General features: G+C 33.3%; 3 protein-coding genes across 3 annotated transcripts; all 3 read left to right on the plus strand.

The window, feature by feature from the left end:
- The first annotated feature begins 6,027 nt into the window (after positions 1-6,027).
- LOC122584813 (aquaporin TIP4-1) lies at positions 6,028-7,478 on the plus strand. Its single transcript, XM_043756875.1, has 3 exons — positions 6,028-6,234; positions 6,377-6,618; positions 6,992-7,478. The coding sequence occupies exons 1-3, from the start codon at positions 6,108-6,110 to the stop codon at positions 7,370-7,372; spliced, it is 750 nt and encodes a 249-aa protein (XP_043612810.1). The 5' UTR covers positions 6,028-6,107; the 3' UTR covers positions 7,373-7,478.
- Positions 7,479-9,445: 1,967 nt separating this feature from the next.
- LOC122606983 (transcription initiation factor TFIID subunit 12) lies at positions 9,446-13,651 on the plus strand. Its single transcript, XM_043779900.1, has 8 exons — positions 9,446-9,944; positions 10,042-10,197; positions 11,296-11,820; positions 12,675-12,749; positions 12,863-12,941; positions 13,023-13,087; positions 13,180-13,215; positions 13,314-13,651. Exons 1-8 carry the CDS (start codon positions 9,468-9,470, stop codon positions 13,455-13,457), a joined length of 1,557 nt encoding a protein of 518 aa, XP_043635835.1. The 5' UTR covers positions 9,446-9,467; the 3' UTR covers positions 13,458-13,651.
- Positions 13,652-14,443: 792 nt separating this feature from the next.
- Positions 14,444-15,504, plus strand: LOC122586110. Its single transcript, XM_043758219.1, has 2 exons — positions 14,444-14,890; positions 15,232-15,504. Exons 1-2 carry the CDS (start codon positions 14,574-14,576, stop codon positions 15,236-15,238), a joined length of 324 nt encoding a protein of 107 aa, XP_043614154.1. The 5' UTR covers positions 14,444-14,573; the 3' UTR covers positions 15,239-15,504.
- The last annotated feature ends 9,710 nt before the right edge of the window (positions 15,505-25,214 follow it).

A 25,214-nucleotide genomic window follows, 5' to 3' on the forward strand; every position in this document is an offset into this window, starting at 1 on the left:
AGGACTACCAGTGTCATTTTAAAGTTTAAAGGATGAAACGTGATTTTTTGGTAAAACCACAAGGACGATTTTTGAAATTTAACTCTAAAAAATAAATTATTGATTAATTCACTCCTAGATACTAGTAATAGCTAGCTGAGACAGAGATAACAAACTAAACTTTTATGTTCAACGCGTTTATGGTTAACCTCGATTGATTCAACTTCTATCCAAATTGGTAGCATAGCATCTATTTGTATATCTACTTGTAAAAGATGGTTATAGCTACAAAACAAATGTGGGACGCAAAACATTTCCGTTTTTAATATATCAAATATAATATAGTGATTTGTGTTCTGTAGTTCGTCCAACTAATATAATATGATGATTTGTGTTCCTCGTATATCAGTCACCGATAATTGTTTCACACGTAACTACACCGATATATCTTTTGTGGTTATCGATGAAAACAAAAGGTTTGCAGGTGCACCACAAATAAACGTACAACCCGCACATTCCGGCCAAATTTACTACCAATTAAACTAATTATACAACTTTGATGAATATGATCAATTGTAATTATATTATCCGGCCACTTTCGTCACTTTCAATAAATAAACATATGAAATTGACATAATACCAAAGCTGCCGATCGATCAACTATGAAAGGGATCACGAGCCACTTGCATCCACATACACCTAACGGAAACAACAAAATAGGCATCCTTTGACTTTATATTTGAAGATGCCCATTTTAGCATTCAAACCAGCTTTTTTTGGTTTTTGTTGTAACATTTCAAATGTCTACGTACGTTTTTTATCTTGAAATAAAGCTTAGGATAATTAGGTGTTATTTCTTTTTTATAGTCTGATGATTTTTTTTTTATTATTGTTATATATTTGATATTCTAGTGATATACTACTAGTAATTAGTATATATGTGTGATACTCTTGACTCTGGTAGCTTGGTGAAGTTTTTTCGTTCACGTACATTAACATATATATGGTTGTGGCTACCGGGTTGATGGTCCGATAAATAATTTGGAGCTTTGCTGGAATGTTGGCTGTTAAAAAAATATACAAATAGTTACGTCTTACTAATTTCTTATGTTTAAAATCTTGATATTAATTATGAATTGAATGTTACGTTATGATAGTGCTGATTGAATTTGTTCTGTATTTGATGTTATAATATTAAACAAATGATAGTATATATTTATTATAAAATAATACGAGTAGTTATCATGTTTCTTAAACTTCATAATTGAGCTTCTTACCATTATTAAAAATTAAAAAAAAAAATTGTACGTTTGTGAGGAATTTTTTCTTTTTTGCAATCTGATACTGATGGGATCCAAACCACGTGAATCGTAAGACTTAAAACTTTTTAAGTCTTTATGCAAGTTGCAAGTCTCCAAGATATATGAGTCAACTATTGTGATTTGTGAGCTACTAGGAAATTTATGTTACAAATGAGACATTGATAGCAGATCGATGTGTGGATGAAGTTAAAAGTGTTAAACTGAAAAAGCCAGTAAGTCTTGCGCCTTTTAGCAAAGAGCATATTAATTAAGCCTAACAATCTAAACTCAAAAAGTTCCTCATTCTTTATTTTTGTAAATTACGTTAAAAAAAAAAAAAAAAAATCAATTAGCCTTCACATATGCTAATAAATTGTTTAGGTAACTAGGTGAGGAAAGAGCTTATTATGCTCTCAATAAGCTAATAAGTCGATGAGCTTGATTTAGATTTGACTGACATATACATGGTTAAATCCCAACGTACTTTATTCGATGATTCACTTAGATTTTTCGATTTAGTTTTAAACTTGGCTTGGAAAAGGTTCAAGCACATCCCAAATATATCTAAAATATTAACGCAAACTTGAAAAACTAATATATATGTATCATAAGTTCATAACCATAAGTCCATACTCGACAAGGAAAGCTCGGTTCAAGATCAACCCAAACAATACTAGTAGTAGCACTCTACTAGTAGCCGGCCCAATAAGATTAATGGGTCAGGCCTACGGCCTCTACTATCTCCAGGACTCAAGTTTTTCAGATTATGTTTTACTTTTTGATTGATGATAAAAATCCAAAATTTGATCGAAGAGTTTGTTTCAAAAAGGCTAAAAAAATATACTTTATATTTAAACATTTTAAATGTTTTTTATACACAAAACAATAGATAATCTTTTTTTAGTTTACTATAAATGAGTATATATAAAATTTGTTAGATTTTAAATTTTTGGTTATAAAACGAGTACTACGTTCTTTGACTTTCCCAGGTCAATTTATCTATCGACACCAAACAATAAAATCTACTATATTTTTCCATCAATTTCATTTCCCTCTTTTATCTCAATTTTCTAAATTTCTTTCTACCAAAAGTGTTTTTATTAGTTACAAGTTACAACAATTAAACTGTGACAGAGCCAGCTAGATCTATGATGGGCTGTATGCATTAACATGTATATGAAGTCCAAATTTAGGTTACCTTTCTGCTTGTTAAATACATTTAACCAACCTATGTATTTGGCATGTGTAAGTAACTTTGCCACTTTTTCTATTGTGTGTATGCAATTATGCATCGAAAATTTTGAACATTTTATGTAAGTATTTCGCTCAATTGAATACCTAATGTAAATTTTTTACGTTTACCAATGAAAAACTTTTACGTGGGCAGCTCATATAGTTTTCACGTATACATTTTTACATTATGCATTCAATTTAGCGAGATACTCACATAAAATGTTCAAAATTTTTGATGCATATACACAATAGAAAAAGTTGCAAAGTTACTTACACTCCGGGATACTAAACCCTTAAGAAAATCGGATGTTAGAAAAAAAGTATCGCTTTAGATTTCAATTAATATTTTTGCAATTTGTGAAGAAACTTGATACTGTATTTGTTTATTTATGTGTTAAGTAGATATATTAGGTTTCATATCTCAAAAATGAATTTCTGATTTATGTTGTGCATACTTTTTAAGTATATTCTTTATTTGTGAACATTAAACTATGGTTTAATTTAGCATTGTGTGAAATTAAAATGTTTTAAATAAAAAATCTATTATGACTTAGTACATCATATTATTTTTCTCTTTTTCTTTTGGCCATTCCAAAAAAAAGTAACTACGCCACCGAAGCAATAACGGATTTTCAAGATAAAAAACTATTCATCATTATTCCAAGCTCCCCGGTTAAGTTTTTCGCTCAAGTTATTTTCCATCATCATAACATATAATCGAGTGCTTTGTTTTTGCTTGACTGACGTGTCAAAATAAAAGTCGTTCTTTTCTAAAATTCTTTAGACAAGGATCAATAATTGTTTCATCGTTTTACTTTTAAAGATGTGACATGCATCATCATCGATCATCTATAGATGTTACACACAAGTTGACCAACACGGACGCCATATGTTTCAATTATTACAACTATTATATATATATATATATACTAGAGAGATACCCGCGCGTTGCAGCGACACTTGTGAAAAAAGAAAGGCGGTTAAATGTGGGGTATCATGAACAAAAAACAATGGGTTGTATTGAAAAGATATACACGTGACGTGGCTAATAATTTTAATCGAATATAGAAATTAAACTTGAGATCTTGTCTTTTACATCAACTAACCCTTATCAAACCAGCGTTATAAAGATTAAAATAAAATTGAAAAAAAAACTACTTTCAATCTACATGACTATACATAGTGAACAACCTCCAAACATCAACATACCACAATATCCATTACCTAAACGCACAAACATCTCTATTCCAAAAAATGAATGATAAATACGTAGATGTATAAGAGTTTTCTAATGGTGTTTTAGGAAGTTCAGGAATAATTAAAGTGTTTGGGAAAGTGTAAATTGTAAGGGTAAAATAAATAATTTAAAAGTAGAATGTTTAATTTAGAGAAGGAGTAGTTTATTTATATAAGAAGTATAGATATAGATATATAAATATATAGCCCATGAGAAACAATTAAATTACAGCTATACGTATTAACTTTGGAATCTAGTTGAATTTTTCTCTAACTATTATTTGATATAATAGAAAAGGGAAATTCTCCTAACAAAAAAATAGCCTAATAATTTTTTTAATTATTGAATGATAACATGTATAAAAATTAAGGGTTAGATTAAAAAAGAAAATTAGTAGATACCACATGTCATCTTCTTATAATATTAGAAGAACTTTAGGTTAATTTTTAAAAGAATTGATCATTTTCCAATAAAAAAAGTTATAAATTTAATAATCCATATTTATATAATTATATATATATATATATATATATATATTTGAGTGGATGTTATATAAAGCTATTAGTACGTAGGCTTTGATGTAAAACACTCATATACTAATTTTTTTTTTTATAAATTTCATAAGGTCCAAACTTTTATTTATTACAAAAAAATTTTATAAAATTAGTATGTGAGGATTCCCTGAGTTCAGGTGTCAAATAGTCGTAATATTCATTTTTCCTATATATAAATGAATATAATAGAAATATCCGGTTCAACTCCGGTCCGACCGATCCGATCGTTCCAACCAGTAAAATATTGTGAGACCGGTTCATTCTACGGTCCGGTTTTCAAAACATTGCAATTAATGGACATTTGTGTACATGCATATCTATCGAACGAGGAGAAGGTTTACAAAATTCAATATAATAAGTCGATCAGGAACTATTGAAAAAAGAATTAAATGTTAACTCGATCATATTTAATTAAGTACATTAAAGTGTAAGAAGTACTCGTAACAATTTAAATCTATAGTTTTATAAACTTCAATTCAAGTTAAAAATGACAGAGAACCCAAAGAAGTTAATTAATTGACATTATCTGGACTTTTTAATTTGTTTCCTTGCAACCTTGATTTTTAAATTAATTTATACGGATGGGACAAAAACTATCTCGATTGGTGTAACTAGAAACAAGACTCAATATATTTGTAAAATTAGAAAGTCCGGTGTTATCATATATTAGTATTAATCTACTACTCTGTATTCATATTTTAACAAATTTGATTTGGAATCGGAATTAAATGAAAATGGTATATAGTCATTGAGAATGGCTAACAAACGATAATCATCACTTTGAATTGTCTTGCCGGATTGAAGGTTTCTTTGGCCATATGAAGTCACTTAATTAATTTTTGTAGGTGAAATTCGGTCACAAAATTTTTTTATCTTTAAATCCGGTTAGTTTGTTAAAAAAAAGTTATTTCTCGTCGCAATTGTTACTTAATAGCCCAGACTATTTCATGTATATTTTGTTGTATTTCCTCAATTCATTGCCAATTTTTAATAAATTAAATTTCTCCTGTTCGATCAATTATTTTATTATTTAGCATAAACTGAACTTTGGATTCCTCGATCTCCAAAGAACTACCATATAATAAAAAACTTCCCAAATTTTTGAGATTTTCAAATATATATTATTATAAACAAAAAAAGGTTGGGGGTACTTCCCGCGGTCGCATTAAGGAGATTTTTTCTTAAGAAAGTCTAGCTAGCTTGTTACAACGGGTTTCAATCCGATAATTTAGAAAATTAATAAAGTTAGTTTTTAGATCGATCGGTTTAATTATTTATAATACTCTTAATCACTAATTAGAACTTTTGAAAATTTTATGAGAATTTGTTGAGGTAATTATATGTGACATGCAACGTACTTAGAGAATTGAAATTGCTTACAGTTGGTATACTTGTTAAAGTAGAAATTATTGGGTCGAATTTCATGAGAAAATTTAGCCATGAATATTCAAATTATAGCACGTCCCTAGCTAGCTACGCATGTTCAATCCTATATATGATTACCAAGATTAAAGAACTTCAATAATTATATTATGAAGTCAATGGCTGCAAAACAATATATATAGATATATAAATGGATCCCACCATGTGACCAAGGCATGATAGTAACACGATGTGCCAACTCGATCGATCGAGCCACTATCCGATCCAATGGAATCTTACTTCAACTCAAAATAATGCATGCCAACATATATGCTAATTAATATATATTTTTTGTATTCTATATATATATTGGACCCTATCACCTTATGGTTGAATGCATTTGAAAAAAAGTTTTACGAACATCGATAGATCTCCTATACAATGGCTAAGATCGCGATAGGCTCAATCGATGAGGTCACCAAGCCCGACTGCATCCAAGCCCTAATCGTCGAGTTCATCGTGACATTTCTTTTTATCTTTGCCGGTGTTGGATCCGCCATGACCACCGGTGAGTTTCAAATTCCTCATCATATATAATCTCCAATTGACGATATGTCAAATTCGATCCACAAATACTTTATTATATATTTCTTTTTTGTGATTTTACGTACGTACGTGCTAACCGTTGAATCAATTCAATGTATGATCAGAAAAGTTGGCTGGAAATGAGATCGTTGGGCTGTTTTTTGTGGCAATGGCACATGCATTTGTGGTGGCCGTGATGATATCAGCTGGATTTAGAATATCTGGTGGTCATTTGAATCCGGCTGTCACCCTTGGCCTATGCGTGGGTGGTCATATCACTGTGGTCCGATCCGTTCTATACTGGATTGATCAGCTGCTCGCTTCGGTTGCCGCTTGTGCTCTCCTAAGCTATCTCACTGGTGGATTGGTACAATTAATTTTCCTAACCTAGAAACTTGTTTCAACTTCTACGCAAATTTAAAAAAAAATAAAAATTATCTAACACATAAAGGTACTATTTTCTAACTCAATAATTCTATTGGATAGAATAAGCTTTTAAGAAAAAGATGTACTTTACCAAATACCGATAATATTTTTTTTGTCATTTGAATATATATACTTTTATTGAGCTAACTCTTATGCGACACGTTGACTAAGAAGGCCGATAAAGTCAAAATGAGTTGTTATGTTATGTTATGTTACCTATTACTGTATGTACGTCATTATATTTGACTTGAAACCAAGTCAAAATATACCACAAGTTGTTTTTAAAGCTTATACGAGTATTTGAAAATTTTCAGACGACGCCGGTGCATACACTTGCAGCTGGGATGGATTCTCTACAAGGTGTTATCATGGAAATTGTGTTAACTTTCTCACTGCTCTTCACAGTCTATGCTACTCTTGTTGACCCCAAAAAGGGTTTTCTTGATGGACTAGGCCCACTTCTAACTGGGCTTGTAGTAGGTGCTAATATTATGGCTGCAGGGCCTTTCTCTGGTGCTTCAATGAACCCAGCTAGGTCTTTTGGGCCAGCTTTGGTGGCTGGAGTTTGGACTGATCACTGGGTTTATTGGGTTGGGCCATTTATTGGAGGTGGGCTAGCTGGGTTCATTTATGAAAACTTTTTCATTGTTAAGAATGATCATGTTCTTCTTCCAAGAGATGAAGAAGCTTACTAGATTAATGAGGGTTTATGGTATAGTAGTTGTAAGTTGTAACAATTTCATCAATCCCTGTAACCTCATGCTCCAAATAAATGTGATATGAATATTTTATTTTTATTTTCTTTTTATTTTTTGATTGTATTCGAATATATTCAGATAATTTTTTCTCTCGTTAAAATCTATCATTTCATCAAGAAGACAAGAACGCCTACACACTAAGCCCTAAATAATCAATTACACACAAAAAAATTTTGTTATAGAAAAATCATAAAAATTTTATGTGTGCAATATTTTTCATTTTAGAAAGTTTTGATTTGAAACTTTGTTAACTTCTTAACCATTTACCTACCTTACACATATTTTAGTGATTACCATTGGCGGATCCATGGTTGAGTGAGGGGGTCACCACCTTGCCCTAAAACCTTCTTAGTTAGTGGAAAATCTTTTTTTAATATATACACAATTTGAGTTTAAACCATCTATTAGACCCCTAATTCTCATGTACTTTCACGATTAATTATTATAAGCCCTTACTTCATAAACTTTTGGATCCGCCATAAGACTCATTACATACATCTAAATTTAGTTATTTAAACACTAACAAATTCTCTCGAATAATAACTATTATGGCATTTTGGTATGGATAACTATATAAACATAAAATAACAAAATTATAGAAAGTGATGGATTGTGAAATAGACGTCGCAACACATGTGACGGGAGATTAGAATTACGATTTGAAGAGATTATCAGTGTTTACAAAATACAAATAATCTTTGACTAAAAAGTCATTATTTTTAGTTTAAGTAGAGAAAGAACATAAAGTTTTAAAAATAGAGGACATGTGTTTTTAAAACACACTTGTAGAATTCAAAATTCAATTTGAAAGCACAATATCAAACACTTTTAGGGCTTAGGCCCCTTCCAGTGAATCGTTATTCACGAAATTTCCTATAACACCATTGGCAATGGTATTTTGTTGACCATTTTCTCAAATAAAAGTGTTAGAAAATGCAAATAATAGAAGGGTTAAAAGTGATAAGTACTTTTTTATCCCTTAAGGGAAGTTTTTTTTTTTTTTAATACTCGTATAAGAAACGGGAATAGCATACGATTTATATTGCTATTGCTCAAAATACGAAATGAGAAAAACTTAAGGCCCGTTTAGTTGGAGAAAACAACCTTTGTTTTTCAAGAAAATATGAAAAACAGAAAACACGTTCAAGTTGTATATTCTTAAAACAATTTCGTAAGAAAACAAAAATCCTCTTTTCCATTTTTTGAACTAAGATTAGAAAAATATATAATTTTTTTTTGCTTTCTGTTTTCCAAGCTAATAAGAAGGTTACATAGAAAACAAAAACAAGTGAATTTGAACATATTTTCTAGTTTTCTAAGATGGAAAAATGAAAATTGCAACATGCGTTTTTAAATTTTTTTCAAAGGTTTTCTAACCTTTTCTTTTTCTAAAAAATTAAAAATGAAATAAAAAAAAAAAATTTTCTTGAACTAAATGATCTCTTATAATGAACAAATGTGAGAATAAGGTTAAAGATTGATTAAGGCACTATGTGTATTCGTATCAACTAAATGACACAAAATTTTTAATATTCTTCGACATTCAGCAAAATCTATATTAATGAAAATGAAACAAATAACCTAATAATCCTTTTAAATATGAAATAATGTATTAGAAGAATTATTAAGATATTTAGTTAAGATGATTTATCATTTTCCTATCCTAATATTTAGAAAAAAGACATTAATTTTTGGAAAGCAGCATGGTTGGATCAGTGTAAACACCTTTGCCTCTGGAGACAGAGGTCATGAGTTCGATCATCATCTCATGCAAAGGTTGGAGGGTCTTTTCTACCATTTAGGTATAAACTGGAAGCAGCCTCTCTACTTAGGTAGAGGTAAGGTCTGCCTACATCTTAACCTTCCCCATACACCGTTGAGGTATTGGGGTTCAAAACTCGCAGAAGACGGCACTGATTAGTTTACACCAATTTTAAAAATTTAACTTTATCAATAGATCTAAAATATAACTCCTCAGGATATAAATAACCCCCAAACATATATAGAGGAAAATACACCCCTCCACTTTCCGATGGAACCACCACCATCTTCCGAAACACCACCACCACCATCACCACAAATAATCACCACAACTCCGCCACCAACCACCACCCCATCCACCGAACAGCCGCCCACAGAACCCCAACCCCAACCACTCCCCACCACCTCATCATCTCCCACATTACAACAACCACCACCACTAACTCCAAACCCTAACCCTAAACCCCCAAATCCATCAATCCCTCAAACCCAACCCCAACCCCAATTACCAGTGCCAATAACAAGACCACCATTTAACCGGCCTCCATGGGCCCCACAAAACCAACCATCTCCCCCTTTCACTCATTTCTCTTCCATCTCCAACCACTCTACTGCCCCTTCTTCATTATCCTCCCCTCGAGGCGGTATGGCTATCGGTGTACCCGCCTCGTCTTCTTTCGGACCAAACCCTCAACCCCCCTCTTCGTTTTCGTCCTTAGCCCCGCCTTTCGGTACCTCCGCTTCACAGGTTCGTATTCTGCAATGCTGCTGTTTTTATTTGTATTCAATTATGTATTTTTACTGTTATTTCGGTTTCTGATATTTATTATAATGTATGTATATAGGTAAGGCCATCAATGCCTGGGATGCAGGGAATGCTTGGTTCGGGTGGTTCTTCTTTACGTCCAGGTGGAGTTACTACATCATCGCATCCGCAGAGGCCTATCCCGCCTTCCCTGAGACCGCAGACGGGTCCTAATAGCCCCTCGCCCGCTCCACAAGTTAGTATAGTACATATCTTTCTGATTGTTTTAATATCTGTTAGATTCCAGTGCTATGTGAATAATAAAAGATCACTAGATAGTTTTTTTTAAAAACAGGCTAATAAATAAGCTTTGTTGGTAATTTTACTTGCTTTGTGATAAAGCAAACTTAAACGGCAAGTTTTTGGCTGAGATAAGACGACGCATTCGTGATAACACAAAAGTGTTTGCAATATAAGACTTGGTATATTGGTGCTGAATATAATTATGAAATTTTATGTTGACTTTTTGATTGAAAAGAATTGGAGCACAGAATAGTGGCTAAGTACTTTTAGGCAAGCAATACAAATTTGATAACTTTTATTGTATAGGGCTTCAAAAACTTTGCTATATGGTCTGTTTTTTCTTTATATTCATATATGTTGTTTGACAAATGGATCAATAGGGTTACAAATAAAACAGGCCTACCATATAAGTGTACTCAGTTTACTAATATCAGACCAAACTCAGTTTACAAATAGTATGGTACCAACTACCAAGCCATCGTGCTCTCAGAATATGGCTTTATGTCACTCGAAATCTACTAGCACCGTTAGTAGCTACGAAATATTTCACATGTTTTATGTGTGTAACTGTGTATAAACTTCCGCGACCGGGTTAGTATAAAATAATAGGAAGTAAAGGTAAACCTTGTTGGATATCCACGTTGAGATGAAACCTAGTTAAACACAGGCAAATAGACCGAATGAGGAGCATCTATTTGCTGTCACTGTGGTGTGCTTTGTGTATTATTGTTGTCTTTTGTTTTCTTATGTGTATCTAATATTATATTACTGTCAAAACCTCGACATCATTATCGGTTTTTCGTTCAGTTCACATATTTATCTCTCCCTTGTTTGTGGTTCTTACTTTTATTAGCTATATAGTTAGCAAATGTATGTCTTGAGTGCATATCTTTTGAGAAAGTATTAGGTAATGTCTCCGTCAAATTTGTCTAGTTTATTGTTGTATTAACATTTAAAGCAAGATTACTAAATCTCTAGTATTAGTCATGTATCGAAAAACTTCTATATTAACTCGGTTATCAATTAATACAGTAACTGACTTTCTGGACAGAATTTCCAAGAGCATGGACTTTTAAGACTTCCGTCAGCTGGATCCCCAGGCTCACCAGCACCTATAACTCCACAGAGCTCACAGTCTCATAATCAACCGTGGCTATCATCTGGTTCACAAGGAAAGCCGCCTCTTCCCCCGGCATCATCATTCAGACCCCAAATGAACCCTCAATCATTGCAACAGAGATCAAATATACCATCTCAACAACAAACTGCAATGTCTGTAGCCACACAGCAGCCTCAAACATCCTCATCACTGCAATCACAACCACCTTCGTTGTCACAACAGTCACAGGATCATTACTCGTTACCACCATCACGGGTCCCACAAAGTTTGAGCCATCAACAACAGATGGCAAGGAATCGTGGGTTGGGGAACCAAAGACCATTCTCTCCACCTGTTGGACCATCTAGCTCAGTCGCACCACCACCTGCAGTGAATAGACCACTAGCTGTTGTGGAGCCTAGCGAGCCTTGTAACAGGATTATAAGCAAGAGAAGCATCCAGGAGATAGTTGCTCAGGTAAATGCTTTTTCATCCATCTGTTCTTGGGAACTTGGTAGTGTTTTGGGTTTTTGGTCCAATTTACCAGGAATTTATAATCTTATGTCATTGGTTATTTGGTGTGACTGTGCGAGCACATATCGATGCCTATATCTTGGATGTCTTTTAGTCTTTACTACGTGTCATGAACGGATGCTGTATTGTTCTTACACTAATATTTGAAGCATTTGTTCCCTCCCCCAACCCTGAAAGTAAGGTTCTCAAATATGAATGTCACCGCTTCTTTATTACCTGGTTCCCACCCAATAAGAATGTGACCACCTGTTTATGTGTTTTTAGAGCTTAGCGCCTTACCCCATTTATTTATGCTCTATATATCTTATTTTTCAGTGGTTAACTCAATAGAACACATTTGTTAAGGTTAAACACATTTGGTATATCTTATTTTACAATGGTATACTCGATGAAACAAATGGGTGTTAGTCTTCTGATAAGGTTGAACACATTTATTGTCTAAGATTTTAAGGTCAAACTATGACAGGTTGAGATCCTCATCGAGTACTTGTTGAGTTGTTGTACATGACCATAAAAGCTTTTTTTAGGTTTCTTGAATTCTTGTAGCCAGGTTACCTCACCTTTGCATGCTTTTGCCTGTGAGTGTTTTCACTAAAGTTTAATTGATGATTGGTATTGTTTTATTTTATTATTTTTATTTTGATGTCATTTGTCTTGACTGCAATATGTAGGAGAAGTGGCCTCTGGCCTTATAGCAAGGAATAGCATCTAGGAGTTCTATGCCATATTAGCTAATATGCACTTTTATGAGCTTTTGTCGATGCTAATCCATATCCTTTACTACATGTCATGAACAGATTGATCCCTCTGAACGATTGGATCCAGAAGTGGAAGACATTCTGGTTGATATCGCTGACGAATTTGTTGATTCTGTAAGCTTCATTTCCCTAAATTATATATAGGAAAGACCAATAGTATGGGCGGACATATCATTTCTAACAATATTTCATTTTTTAAAATTGTTTTCATCTACTAACTATTCCAGGTTACAACCTTTGCTTGCTCGTTAGCCAAGCATCGGAAATCAAGTACGCTAGAGTCAAAAGACATTCTTCTACACCTTGGTTAGAACATTAGAATTCAGTCTTTTGTTGTTATGCTGTCCATAAACAAGTATAAATGTGTGCTGTTTTTTGAATCACCAGAAAGAAACTGGAACATGAGTCTTCCTGGGTTTGGTGGAGATGAAATCAAGGTTTACAAGAAACCAGTAAGCCCATGTGCATTGATATTGATATGCCATTCTTTTATTAAAGAAATATAATAACTTTTGAGGGTGATGATTTTGCATTTTGGTCGCAGTTTGGTAATGATGTTCATCGAGAGCGTTTGGCCGCGGTGGGTACAAATTGCTGAAGGTTTTATGGTTTAGTCACTACTCGCGTGACTTAATCTGAGTTAATAATAGAACATTTTCTTTTATTGTTTCATTATAGATAAAGAGGTCGATTGCTGTTTCTGAGACGCCAAATGTGAAGATTTCAGGTGGACAGACTGGTGGTGGTGCTAAAGCTCATCCAGCAAAAGCACCTGGTCTTCTTATTGGTTCCCCCAACCCCAAGGGTCGTGAAGCTACATAGATGATCACTGATTAATGAGCAGCCAGTTTTTTGTTATGTAGGCCTGTAGATTTGATAGAAAATCCTAATATATGCTATAGTCTATAACTGTGAAGATCCAACTTGTGAAAAATTGGATGGATTCAACATGCAAGTGTTTTGACATTTGAGTGGATAACTGATCACACATAAATGGTTTACAAGTATCAATTCAATTGACTGCCCTATGCTCTGTTACTGCACGGCAATCTAGAAGTCTAAATACATGGTTTTGGTTATGGCTCAAAACAGATACTTTTGGCTTGGCTCAAAGAGAGATAATGTAGCGTTTAGATAGAGGTTCCATTAGGGTGGCATGTCACCCTTCATGTTCTTGGTTTGAAGCACGAAAGGTGCGTGTACTTGTGTAGGTGATATGGTAGGTTATCAGGGTTAAAAATTCTTTACCTAAAAAAAATGTATTGTTGTAGAAAGTGAATAACAATTTTGATATGACTAAAAATAGTTGTAAAAAACTGAAAGTGGAGAAGGGTAAAAACTTACTAATTCGGGTATGATTAAAAACCAAACTTGACTTGTTTTTTATTTCCCTTAAGTTACAAACAACTTTGCTATTCATTGCATATATTCTATTAATCTATTATAACTCTTACTGTATTTCATTAATTACTTATTTTTGTCTTTGTAAAGCGACATATCAGCAGATATTTTTCGGGACCATATTTCATTTGTGCTGTTCACATAAATATTATATTTCATTAATTAACCTAAAATAGAAAGTGTAAAAAAGTCAATCCTCCTATCACTATTTGACTAGACCAAAGTTTGATTTTTCTTTGTTTTGCAGTTGACCAACAACACCAATAGCTGAAAAGTGGTCAGCCATTGGATAAAAGCAGTTAAACCAACTTTTGGGCTCAATCAATTTTTGGTTTCCCTCTATTTTCTTCGTGTGGTTATCAAAATTGACACTTATCTACCCAATTGAAAGCAAACAATTCTAACTTCCACCCTTATATATCTCCATCACACCAACTCCAACAGGAACAACTAAACCCCCTTCCTAATTATCAAAAGTGTCCAAATATTATCTCCTTTAAAGCCCTGAGAGAGAGACTCAACATCTATTGTATTATCATGGCTAGAGTTCATTCATCATCAACATTGGCCGAGACGGTCTCATGGTATTGTTCGTTGTTCTTAGTGATAATGTTGGTTTTGAGTTGTTGTGAGTCACTTGATACTGAAAATCAAAGAGTGGTGAAACATGTTCAAACATTTCACGCTGGCAGTAAGCCGTGTGATGAGATTTACGTCGTTCGTGAAGGAGAGACATTGCATACAATTAGTGAAAAGTGTGGTGACCCTTATATCGTTGAAGAAAACCCGCATATTCATGATCCAGATGATGTGTTTCCTGGCCTTGTCATCAAGATTACCCCTTTCATTAACAGGTAAAATCAAGATATGATGAAAGTTTTGTTGTCTTAAGTTAATGTCGGGCTTTATGTAAAGAAGCATGCGGACCAAGTTTTCTATAAATGAGAAGTTGTGTTTGTTACATATATTGTTGTTTATATGATTTCATAGAACTTGAGCTTTTTAATGTCTAGTCTTGTTGCCTATTTCATTTCTATATCTGTTAAACCAGGAATGTAAATCAACTTTGAGAATACGAACTTGGGATTTACGTGGGCTTTCTGAAAAATAACGGGCCGGCAGTACAATTGCACAAAGTAGTTCAACCCACACGTTACATATAAAGCCTAGTAACTATTTTACTTGGTCCATGTAGGTTGTAGTTGTAACGAAGAGCTGGGAAGAAGATATCAAGTGTTGATCAAATCAGTGAAGGAGAAAGGCACATGACCTGACTCTAAGAGTCCAATTAATTAGTACTAAAAGTTACCATAGTGCTACACAGTTCACACTAAGAAAGGGACAGGAGGCAGCTTAAGGATTATAATTGATAAATCTATTGATGATTTTTACTGAATTAGGATTCTGTGTTAGCACTTGGTAAGATGGCAATAAACTGTAGTTTTCTTGCAAATAAATCTACAATGAAGACAACTTGCATAAAAAGAACGACATTATATATCAGTTTCATTAAAGCTGTATATGATTCTTTTTAACAAACAAACCCCCTCAAATACGCTAGCTAAGGTTTCTAAGAGTGTCCTGCATACTTCTTATGCACTGCATTCCAAGGATGATGTGAAGACTAACTTAGAGCAGGTCTCCTACTATGACATCTATTCAAACATATTTGTTAACCTAGTGAATGAACATCTCAATGGCATGGTCCATGATGGTTGTAACCATACTCCTTGATTACACCCAACAAAGGTTTCACACCCAATTATGTCTACCTAAAAAAGTGGTATAGCATTTGCTAGTTGCTACTAAATCTGTCACCAAAACAGTGCAAGGAAATATGTAAGTAGTTTATACCAACCCAATACCAGTCAGGTTAGCTACAGCAGTGGCTACAACCATGTCACCGGTAGATTGCAAGGACATAACCGATACTTTTTTTTGGTCAAACTATCAAGCATATGTCTGTTGGATATTTTAGCGATATCAAGTTCCGTAGTGGTATTGGATTAGCTTATCGATTGGTTGATCTTCGTTAGTGGCGAAGCCAGGTTTTTGGGTGACGCCGTGACGGTGTGCCAAATATTTCAATGCACCACCAGCCTCACCAACGTGGTATTCTGCTACAAATGGTTATGGGCTTTGATCACGTAGAGATTCTTGACTATCTTCTCCAACATGGTATTCCACTTGCATCTAAGTGAAGCACTCCTTGTAAAAGAAAGTAATCTAAAATTTTTTGCTTTGTCGTTATGCCTTTAAGAAACAATTCAAAATACACTCTGAATTACTAAGTTAATAATTTACAAAACATAGTATTTAGTATAAAACAATTCACAATTCACTATTAGTTACTCCCCCAGTCATATATTTAGTGTCCTAGTTTGACTTTCAAAGTATTTTTCCTTTAACTTTGATCGTAAATATTTTTATACGTTTTTATAATAGTTGATGAAACTTATATCTTTGAAAAGTACATTAATAACTCAATCAATTCATATATTTTATTTCAAATATTATATAATATAAAAAAATAATTATGGGTAAAGTTCAAAGAAAAACACTTTAAAAGTTAAACCGAGTGATAATTTACAAAACAAAAAGCATTAATAATTTAGTACAAAATAATACACAACTCAGAGTTAGTTAGTAATTTACAAAACACAAAGTATTAATAATTTAGTACAAAACACTTAAATGTAAATAAATTATAAAGCACAAACTCACAAATTACAACTCACAATTCACAATCACCAATAGTATAGTAAAATTATAATAAATTGATAATAGCCTTTTAGAGATGCCACCACAATTCTAAACAATTATTATTAGTAGTAAACTATAAACATAAACAATAAAAAATAAAATAGAAAGGAATGAAAAATAGTGAAATACCAAATTGATCGATTGTTAGATCTTGATTAACAAGAAAAAATTCATATAAAAAATCATCTAAGGGATGAAAGTTTCACACTTTCATCTTAAACTAGCTAATTAAACCCGGGTTCAATCCGGGTTTTTAAAATTAAATCGGTTATGACCCAGACAATTTCCGTTCAGATTAATATTAAAAGAAAAAAGTTGAAAAGTTCAAAATTTAAAAAAAAAAAAAACCATAAAAGGTTTAATGTTAATGTTGATGACTACTCATTTATCATTGTATATATGTTTTAAAAATTATTTATATGAGGATAAAAAAATGAATGAAAGTATAAAATAACTAAATGAAGTAAACATGTTTAAGATAAAAAAAAACAATGAGAAAATAAAAATACAAAGATTATGATATCATATCTATTTAAATATTGTGCTAGCAAAATATGAGGGTTTGCCATGTCATTCTTTTTCTAAAAATAGTTTTTGAAAACAATTTTGTTTTATTAATATAAGAGGAGATAATCGAAGACGTGCACTATGCACATCACCGCCAAAGGCCAGTTAGTTTTCCACAAAAATTGATTGTCTAATATTCAACTTTATCTTTTATCTTAATAGAATTAAGGAAATCTTCAATTATTTTTATACTAGTTTTAATACTCATACGATATACGGTAACTATATAAATTGTATCATATATAAATTCGAATATGCCACATACATAATTCGTGAGTACGAAATAAACTGTGATTAAAATAAACCGATCATAGAATCTAAATTTTAATAAACAATAATGATAAATATAATATATGTTTAGCTAGATTTTTAGATTTAACTTAAAGTTTTTACAATCACATCAAAATCGGAACTTATAAGCATATTGAATAACGACAAATAGCCTTGTAATTTCAAATCGTAAACTCAAATTTTTTAAGTCTTCATACTAATAACTTATTATTATAAGTAACATAAGTAATGAAAGTTGAAGAATTGAGAAAAAAAAATTAATGAGAAAACAATCAATCAAAGAAGGTTATAATAAAATTTGTATTTATAAGCCAAGAGTTGGAGTTTAGTTTTAAGTCTAATACGAAAATTAAATCTATAAACAACTAAAAAAGCTAATTTAATAAAATAAATAAATTAGGACACGTGTCCAGTGACGGATCCAGGATTCCAAATCACATATGTCCAAATTAATTGAGACGAAATGGCCAAGTTAGACGTGTTGGTTAATAGTTGGGTCGGGTCGGGTTAAAATGGGGCCTAAATCAAATCCTCGTTGTAGTTTTAGCGTGTTAAAAAATATTTAAAAGTCTATTATAGTAGAAGATTTCAATGTAGCAAAGGAATAAGATAGTGTTTATAACTTTATTAGATTTTGTATATAAAAGAGTTGCATATTAAATTATATCGAATTCTTAACCTTATCTTTTACTGTATGTATAATAAAGTTGTAGTTATCACTTTTTTATCCCAATTAAATGTCGTGCCTTCGGACGGTTTAGTTGAGAGTTTCTTCTCCTACGAGTTATTGAGGGTAAGGAGACTCTCTAGTGCGGACCCAGTTAAAACAACGTAAGCTAGATCCAATGTTGCAAGTAAATGATCGACACCTTTCAAAAAAGTTATCACTTTATATTTTAGTTATAATTTGATTATACTTTTTTAATTCATGTCAAATTGCTATAATTAATAACTTAGTAAATGTAACCAACTTAACTAAGATGGGTTGAACAAGAATATCTTTTAAATCTATTATGTGGGCTTTGAATGTGAGTATTCTCAAAGGTCTTGGATTTGAGTCTTGGGTTTCTCATTTCAAAGGTATTTTCCATTAAGAGGGGTTGGAGGTCCATTGACTTGTTAGTTAAAATTGCCTACAGCACGTCTAAATCGAAACTAATTTTAAAAAATAAATAAATAAATTACTTAGTAATTGTCCATTTTTGTAATTATAAAATTTACATTAAATAATTATTATCTAAAAAGTAGTAATAAAACTAAATAACTGATCATATTTCTACTTAAAACATCCCATATTCCCATGGTTTTAATATACTCGTAAATCGTAATGTTTACTGGCATCACATTCTTGTACAATACAAGTACTCATGTGCATTCATTTTTCAAGACCCCAAATTTCATGTGTTGATTTAGAAATGCTACAATTCTATTTTATTTTATTGATAAATATCACTGTAAAACAAATGGGATCCACTATAGTTTACTAGTATGAGATTTACTTCTGGGCCGGTACAAAAACAATAACATATTGTGGGCCAAAACTCAAAAATCTATACGTAAAATATATGTGTGGTTGGATATGGGGATGGGTCTTGGCCACCCTTACCCCCAAAGTGCCTCCCCTCTGATTTTACTATTCAGTTTATTGGGTTAGGTGATGGAGTGCGAACCCAATTATGTATATTAAAATGGTTGTTCATTTGATAATTTGGTTGAACATTATTAAGTTAATCTATATATATCTATACTTTATATAAAAGCAAACTGTACATTTTTTTCCCCAACTAATCTACTTTTGAAATACCTATTATACCCTTCTACAAACAACTATCTTTTCCACTCTTTTAAGTGATTTTCCTGTACTACCCTTTCATCTATTTCTCAATGCCTATTCCTAATCCCTCTCTTGCTCTCGTCGGAAGCCTAATATAAAAATTAGTTTCAACTCGACGACAACCACCATCAACCTACAAAAAGATTTTTTTCATCTCTTCCTCGCTTCGTCTGTTTAACTAAACCACCACCACCACCACAAATCACCATTCCTTACGAGCTCTCCAAGATCATTTAACCATCACTTTTTCAAAGTTACCGTCGCATTGTGTGGATACCCGTATAGTATTACAATATATGTGTGTATATATTAAAAATGGTATTTCAATTTTGAGAATGTCCTTTTTGGACGTGTTGTAAGGATGACCTCGGTTCCTTGGGAGAAAAGAGATATACACAAAAGTTTATTTGTGTAGACGACCGTCCATTCTCATATACACACAACTACAAATTGTAGTTTGTAGAAACACTAGAAACCGTCTTCTCTGGTGAAAAACAAAAAGACACATATTGCGATTAGAAAGAAGCGATTTGTTTCTTTTGTTGAATACGCATGAACACTAAACCATCGAATACCTTTGGTAAAAAAAATTTCAATAAATCAAAATCTAGTTCTTGTTTGGGAAACCAGTCTTATCCGTTAAAACATTTATGTGTACCACCAAATAGTTTGTTCTGAAAGTGATTACAGGATTCTAGTTCTCATCTAAGTTATTTATTTTGTTGATCGGGTTACAGGAGTCACATGAACAAGTTTGTATATGGAATTAAATCCGTATGTATTTCTAACATCTCCCCAACAATGTCTTGATCATTTAATCTTATATAACCCTTAGTACAAATGTATTCTATCACAAACAATATAGGTGTAAACAAATTATGCCAACAATTCCTAGTCCATAAAATAGCATCTAAAACCAAAATAAAGCCGTCACAACTCGGACTGCAACATCAATAATCTATATGTTGCTCAAACTGGTGATGACAACACAAGAAAAAAACATAAACTGAAATCTAACAGCATATATGAAAATTTTGAGTTAACATGTGATATCTCATTAACATGATTATTCAATGACATGCAACAGAAACAAGATAACAGACAAATCGGACATTACAATAAAAAGCTGAACTTATTAGCCAAAATTGTAATATCTCATGTTCAGCCAAAAATCTTTGGCAACTAAACAGGCAACCATATGTTTTGAGAAAGGGGAATGATGAAATGTTTCTATCCCACACAGTGATTCAACTTATCCTATGCAAGAAATCATAAAAACAATATAAGTTAGATATACAAGGTTTTTGATGAGGTTTAACATGTGATTAAGACCACATATTTTTCACACTTGGATAACCCAAAACAATAGGAAAAACATTAATTTATGAGAGAAGTGATCATATATACCCTGTCCACGGAAGAGTGGGCCCATGAATATAGATCCCGCTGCTTGGCCCTGAATACAAAGTTAAGCGTGTCCACATTGTTCACTTCACTCTATGTGTTTTCCAATATGTCATAAATGGTAAACACATGGTGTGATCATGCTGAGAGGGTCGAAACTCTTTACTCTCGGCATACTTAAAGAGGCTTCGACAAGGATCTCAAACTTCTTGTTTTGAAATCTAATGAGAATGAACCACAAAGCCTACTATGTGATGTTTATGATGTTTCAAGTAGTTAGATAAGGTTAATCAGATGAAAAAGGTAATAGAAGTCTAGATTGATGTGGGAGTATTTGTGGAGAAAAGTAGGTCAATGTATTGGTTTGGGGGGGAAAGAGTAAGGGTTGGATCACCTCATACAATTGTTAGGTTAGATTTTGTCATATTGGATATCTATGAAATCCCGATGGACCTAGAAGAGGCTCGTCCTATACTTAACATACTTGGCAACTTTTATGGGAATTTTGCTAGAGACAACTTGTTGGATGCTATTCAAAAACAATCATTGCATGTAAGATTTCATGGGGGATTTCGCCTAATGGCTTTCTCTCTCTGAGCATCTTCTCATTTGAAAAAAGAGAAAGCCATTAGGCGAAATCCTTCAGAAAATTTTACATGCAATGATTTTTCTTGAACAATATCCAACAAGTTCTCTCTGTACATTATAAAATATGATTAGGAATTGTTAGGAAGTTGAAGTAAAAAAGCAAGATTCCCACAAAACCTGTAAAGTATAGGGCAAGCCTCTCCTAGGTCAATTGAGATTTCATAGATATCTATTAAAATCCAACCTAACAATTGTGTCAGGTGATCCAGCCCTTCCTTTTTCCCTCTCTAACCAATGCATCGACCTACTCTTTTCTACAAACACTCATACCTCACTCTGGAGTTCTATTCCATTTTTCATCTGCTTGATTAACCTTATCCACTACTTGACACATCATAAACATCACATAGTAGGTTGTTTGGTTCATTCTTATTAGACTTCAAAACATAAACAAGTTTGAGATCCTTGTCAATGCTCTCATATACAAAGCCTGTTAAGCACACAAAGAATAAAGAGTTTCGACCCTCTCAGCATGGTCACCATGTGTTTACCATTTATGACATATTGGACGACACATACAGTGAAGTGAACAATGTGGACACGCTTTGCTTTGTATTCAAGAAACACGCGGCGGGATCTTATATTCATGAGCCCACTCTTCCATATATAACGTATATATGATCATTTCTCTCATAAATCTATGTTTTTTCATGTTGTTTTGGGTTGTGTAACTGTTAAAAAAATGTGGGCTTGTTTACATAAAGAGAGAATGTGAGGAAGCTCGAATTCCATTCTTGTATGTCAAACATGCGCAAACAGTTGGGCTTGTTTCACCGTAATAAGGTCCTTGTTTGATGAGATCACAAAATGACTACTTTGAGTCTTTGACTAATGATATAGAGAAAACTTCACAAAATGTTTTTTTTTTTGAACGGGGAAACAAAATGATTACTTTGACTAATAGTATTAAGAGGATGACCGACGGAGCTCTCGAACTCCATATTGTGAATCGTATATGCCTAATCACAAACACGAACCTATAAATCAATTAAAATCAGCCGAAAAATTACCTTAATCATGTATTTGAACAGCGTACAAAGGTTGTGGAGGTAGCGGCTGGAGGTGATGGAACAGAGACAGATGGTGGCTTCCGCAGGTCTGATCGACACAACTAGCAACAGTTTGGCAGCAAAGATCCTAAGACTACAAGAAGTAGCCCGTTCCCTCTCAATTTTCTCTCCGTGAACGCCCCCGGAACGCCGGAGCTCGGTCCCGGGGGCGTTCCGGCTGGTTGAAAAGCGTGCCCCTTTGCATTTCGAACGCGTCCGGGAAACTGCACTTCCTTTGTCTTTTTCTCATTTTTGACCCTTTTTTTTGTTTTTGTTTTTTAATTAATCAAATATCTCCATCTATATATATATATATACTAAACACCACCACTTCCTCATTTTTATACATTTCTTCTTCATTATCTTCTTATTTTACCCATTCTTCTCTTTATTTTATAAAAAATCAAACAACAAATGGCTAGACTATGGACTGCAGACGAGACTATGAATTTAGCGAGAGCTTGGCTTGAAGTATCCGAAGATCCAGACGCAGCAACCTACCAACAAGGAAGAACATTTTGGCTTCATATAAAGTTAGTGTTTGATAATCTACAAAATAATCAAGGCGAGGAAAGGACCATTGAGAGTTTGCAAGGAAAATGACGGAAGATGCGTCGGGATATTATGAATTTCCAGCACATCATGGCTCGTTTGAACAACCAAATCAACCAAAACAACCAGATGGTTCTCGAAAATGCTTTAGCCGAGTATCGTCTCACCCATCCTGATTTTCTGTACATCGCGGAGTGGAATATTCTACGAGCTAATGCGATATTTATGAATTTCTAGTTATCTATCTACGTTATTCGGTTTTAGTTGAGTTATCTATGTTTTATTTATGTTATCTATGTTTTATTTATGTTATGTATGTTTAATTTATGTTATTTATTTTTAATTTATGTTATCTACGAGTTTAGTGTTTTTATAATAAAGGTTTTTCTTAACACATTACATTTATTAAAAACGAAACATTACAATTATTTCAAAAACTTAACACTTAACATGAAATTAAAACACTTAACACAAATACATTAAATAAAAAATTAAACATCAGGAGAGAGTGGTGGGTAACGCCAACCAAAAAGGGAATTGGTCGAGGAAATGTCACTGTCACCGTCATTATGGTGCTGGTATTCGTAGTGATCTTCCTTTTCCGATCGAAAATCGTTCTCGTACTCTTCACCAGGATCAGTCTCGTATCCTTCGGGCCTCCTATCATTGTGAATGCGGTTCTGCCCTGGAATGCATGGCCTAAGTTGGCCGCTCTCGATTTGAGCCATGGTAGAATCCCATACCGCGTTCAACTCTTCATCAGTGAAGTCGTCTGTTGATTACAGGTTTAGGCGGGTTGAAAACTGCGTCGTCATTCTGAACTCCAGACGACGAGGATGCAGTCCTTCAGGTTCACGTCGGCGTTGAACAGGTGGTGGAATGGGTGACTGAACAGGGGCACGAGTTGCTCTGCCTCGATCTCTGCCTCGTGTGGGTTGCGGTTGTCTGATAGGACGGGTTGGTTCATCTCGTGCTCTTCCTCGCCCAAAGTTCATCTCGTCTGTGTGTGTTTTTGAATTTTTTGAAATTTTAAGTTGTGTTTTGAGAATGAGAGGATGATGGGGTATTTATAGATGAAAATTCTGAATTTGAAAAGTAGTCGTTACTGTTTAATATATCCGTTAATATTCAAAATCTGTATTTAGTTTTATATTTAATTTCATTATTTAAAAAAAAGTTAATAAAAAAAAATCAGGGAATGCCCTTGGAGGGAATGCCTCCACTCCAAGGGAATGCCCCCAATCATTTATCAGTGGCACGTGTCGACGTCTGAGTGGTGGAGGGGCATTCCCAACTTGGAGGGAATGCCTCCACTCCTTCTAGTCTAAATGCAGATGTGAATGTACCAAATTTGACTGTGGGGCTGAAATGTCTTTTCTCCACATAAAAAGATCCTAATGCCCATTTTTAAGATATTTTCTTGAATTTGGCTTCAAGAAAGAACCAAAAAATCATTGCTTATCTCAAAGACTTAGGAAAAAGTAAACGAATAAAAAAGTGCGAAGAAAATAGCACAATAAACCCAAATCTGACATCTCAATATGTGTATGTATCTATGATGCACGGGGATGCCTGAAAGGTCAGGGTACCCGTCCCGAGGACGTTTAGGGAACGGGGACGACAATGAAACGGCAGGGGGACGTCTAAGATTTCGGGGACAGCGGTGGAAGAAGTTTGGGGACGTTTCAGTTTAATATGGGGACGTTTCCTAGCCCATTTAAGGTTTAGTGTTTGTATTCTCTTCAAATTAGATAACTGACCCATTTAAAAACTCTAACCGACTTATTCTGACCTTATGGGAGGTATGTATTTATACATATCTGGCTAACAAATCTCAATTAATCATCATATAAATCGATTTATTATTATCGAACAACATTCATCACCATCAATATCTATTATTGAATACTTCGTAGTCCGTACTAATGTAAAATGGATGTAATATACAAATGTGCTGTATCTTGTAAGGTCAACTAGAAGCAAGTGCCAAAAATTTGAATTCAGTTTTTTTAAGTGTGAACTATTTGAAGTCAAATCATATGAACTAGTAATATAAACAGCATTTACATA

Source organism: Erigeron canadensis, chromosome 1 (assembly GCF_010389155.1).
Source record: "Erigeron canadensis isolate Cc75 chromosome 1, C_canadensis_v1, whole genome shotgun sequence".
Classification (NCBI taxonomy): Eukaryota; Viridiplantae; Streptophyta; class Magnoliopsida; order Asterales; family Asteraceae; genus Erigeron; species Erigeron canadensis.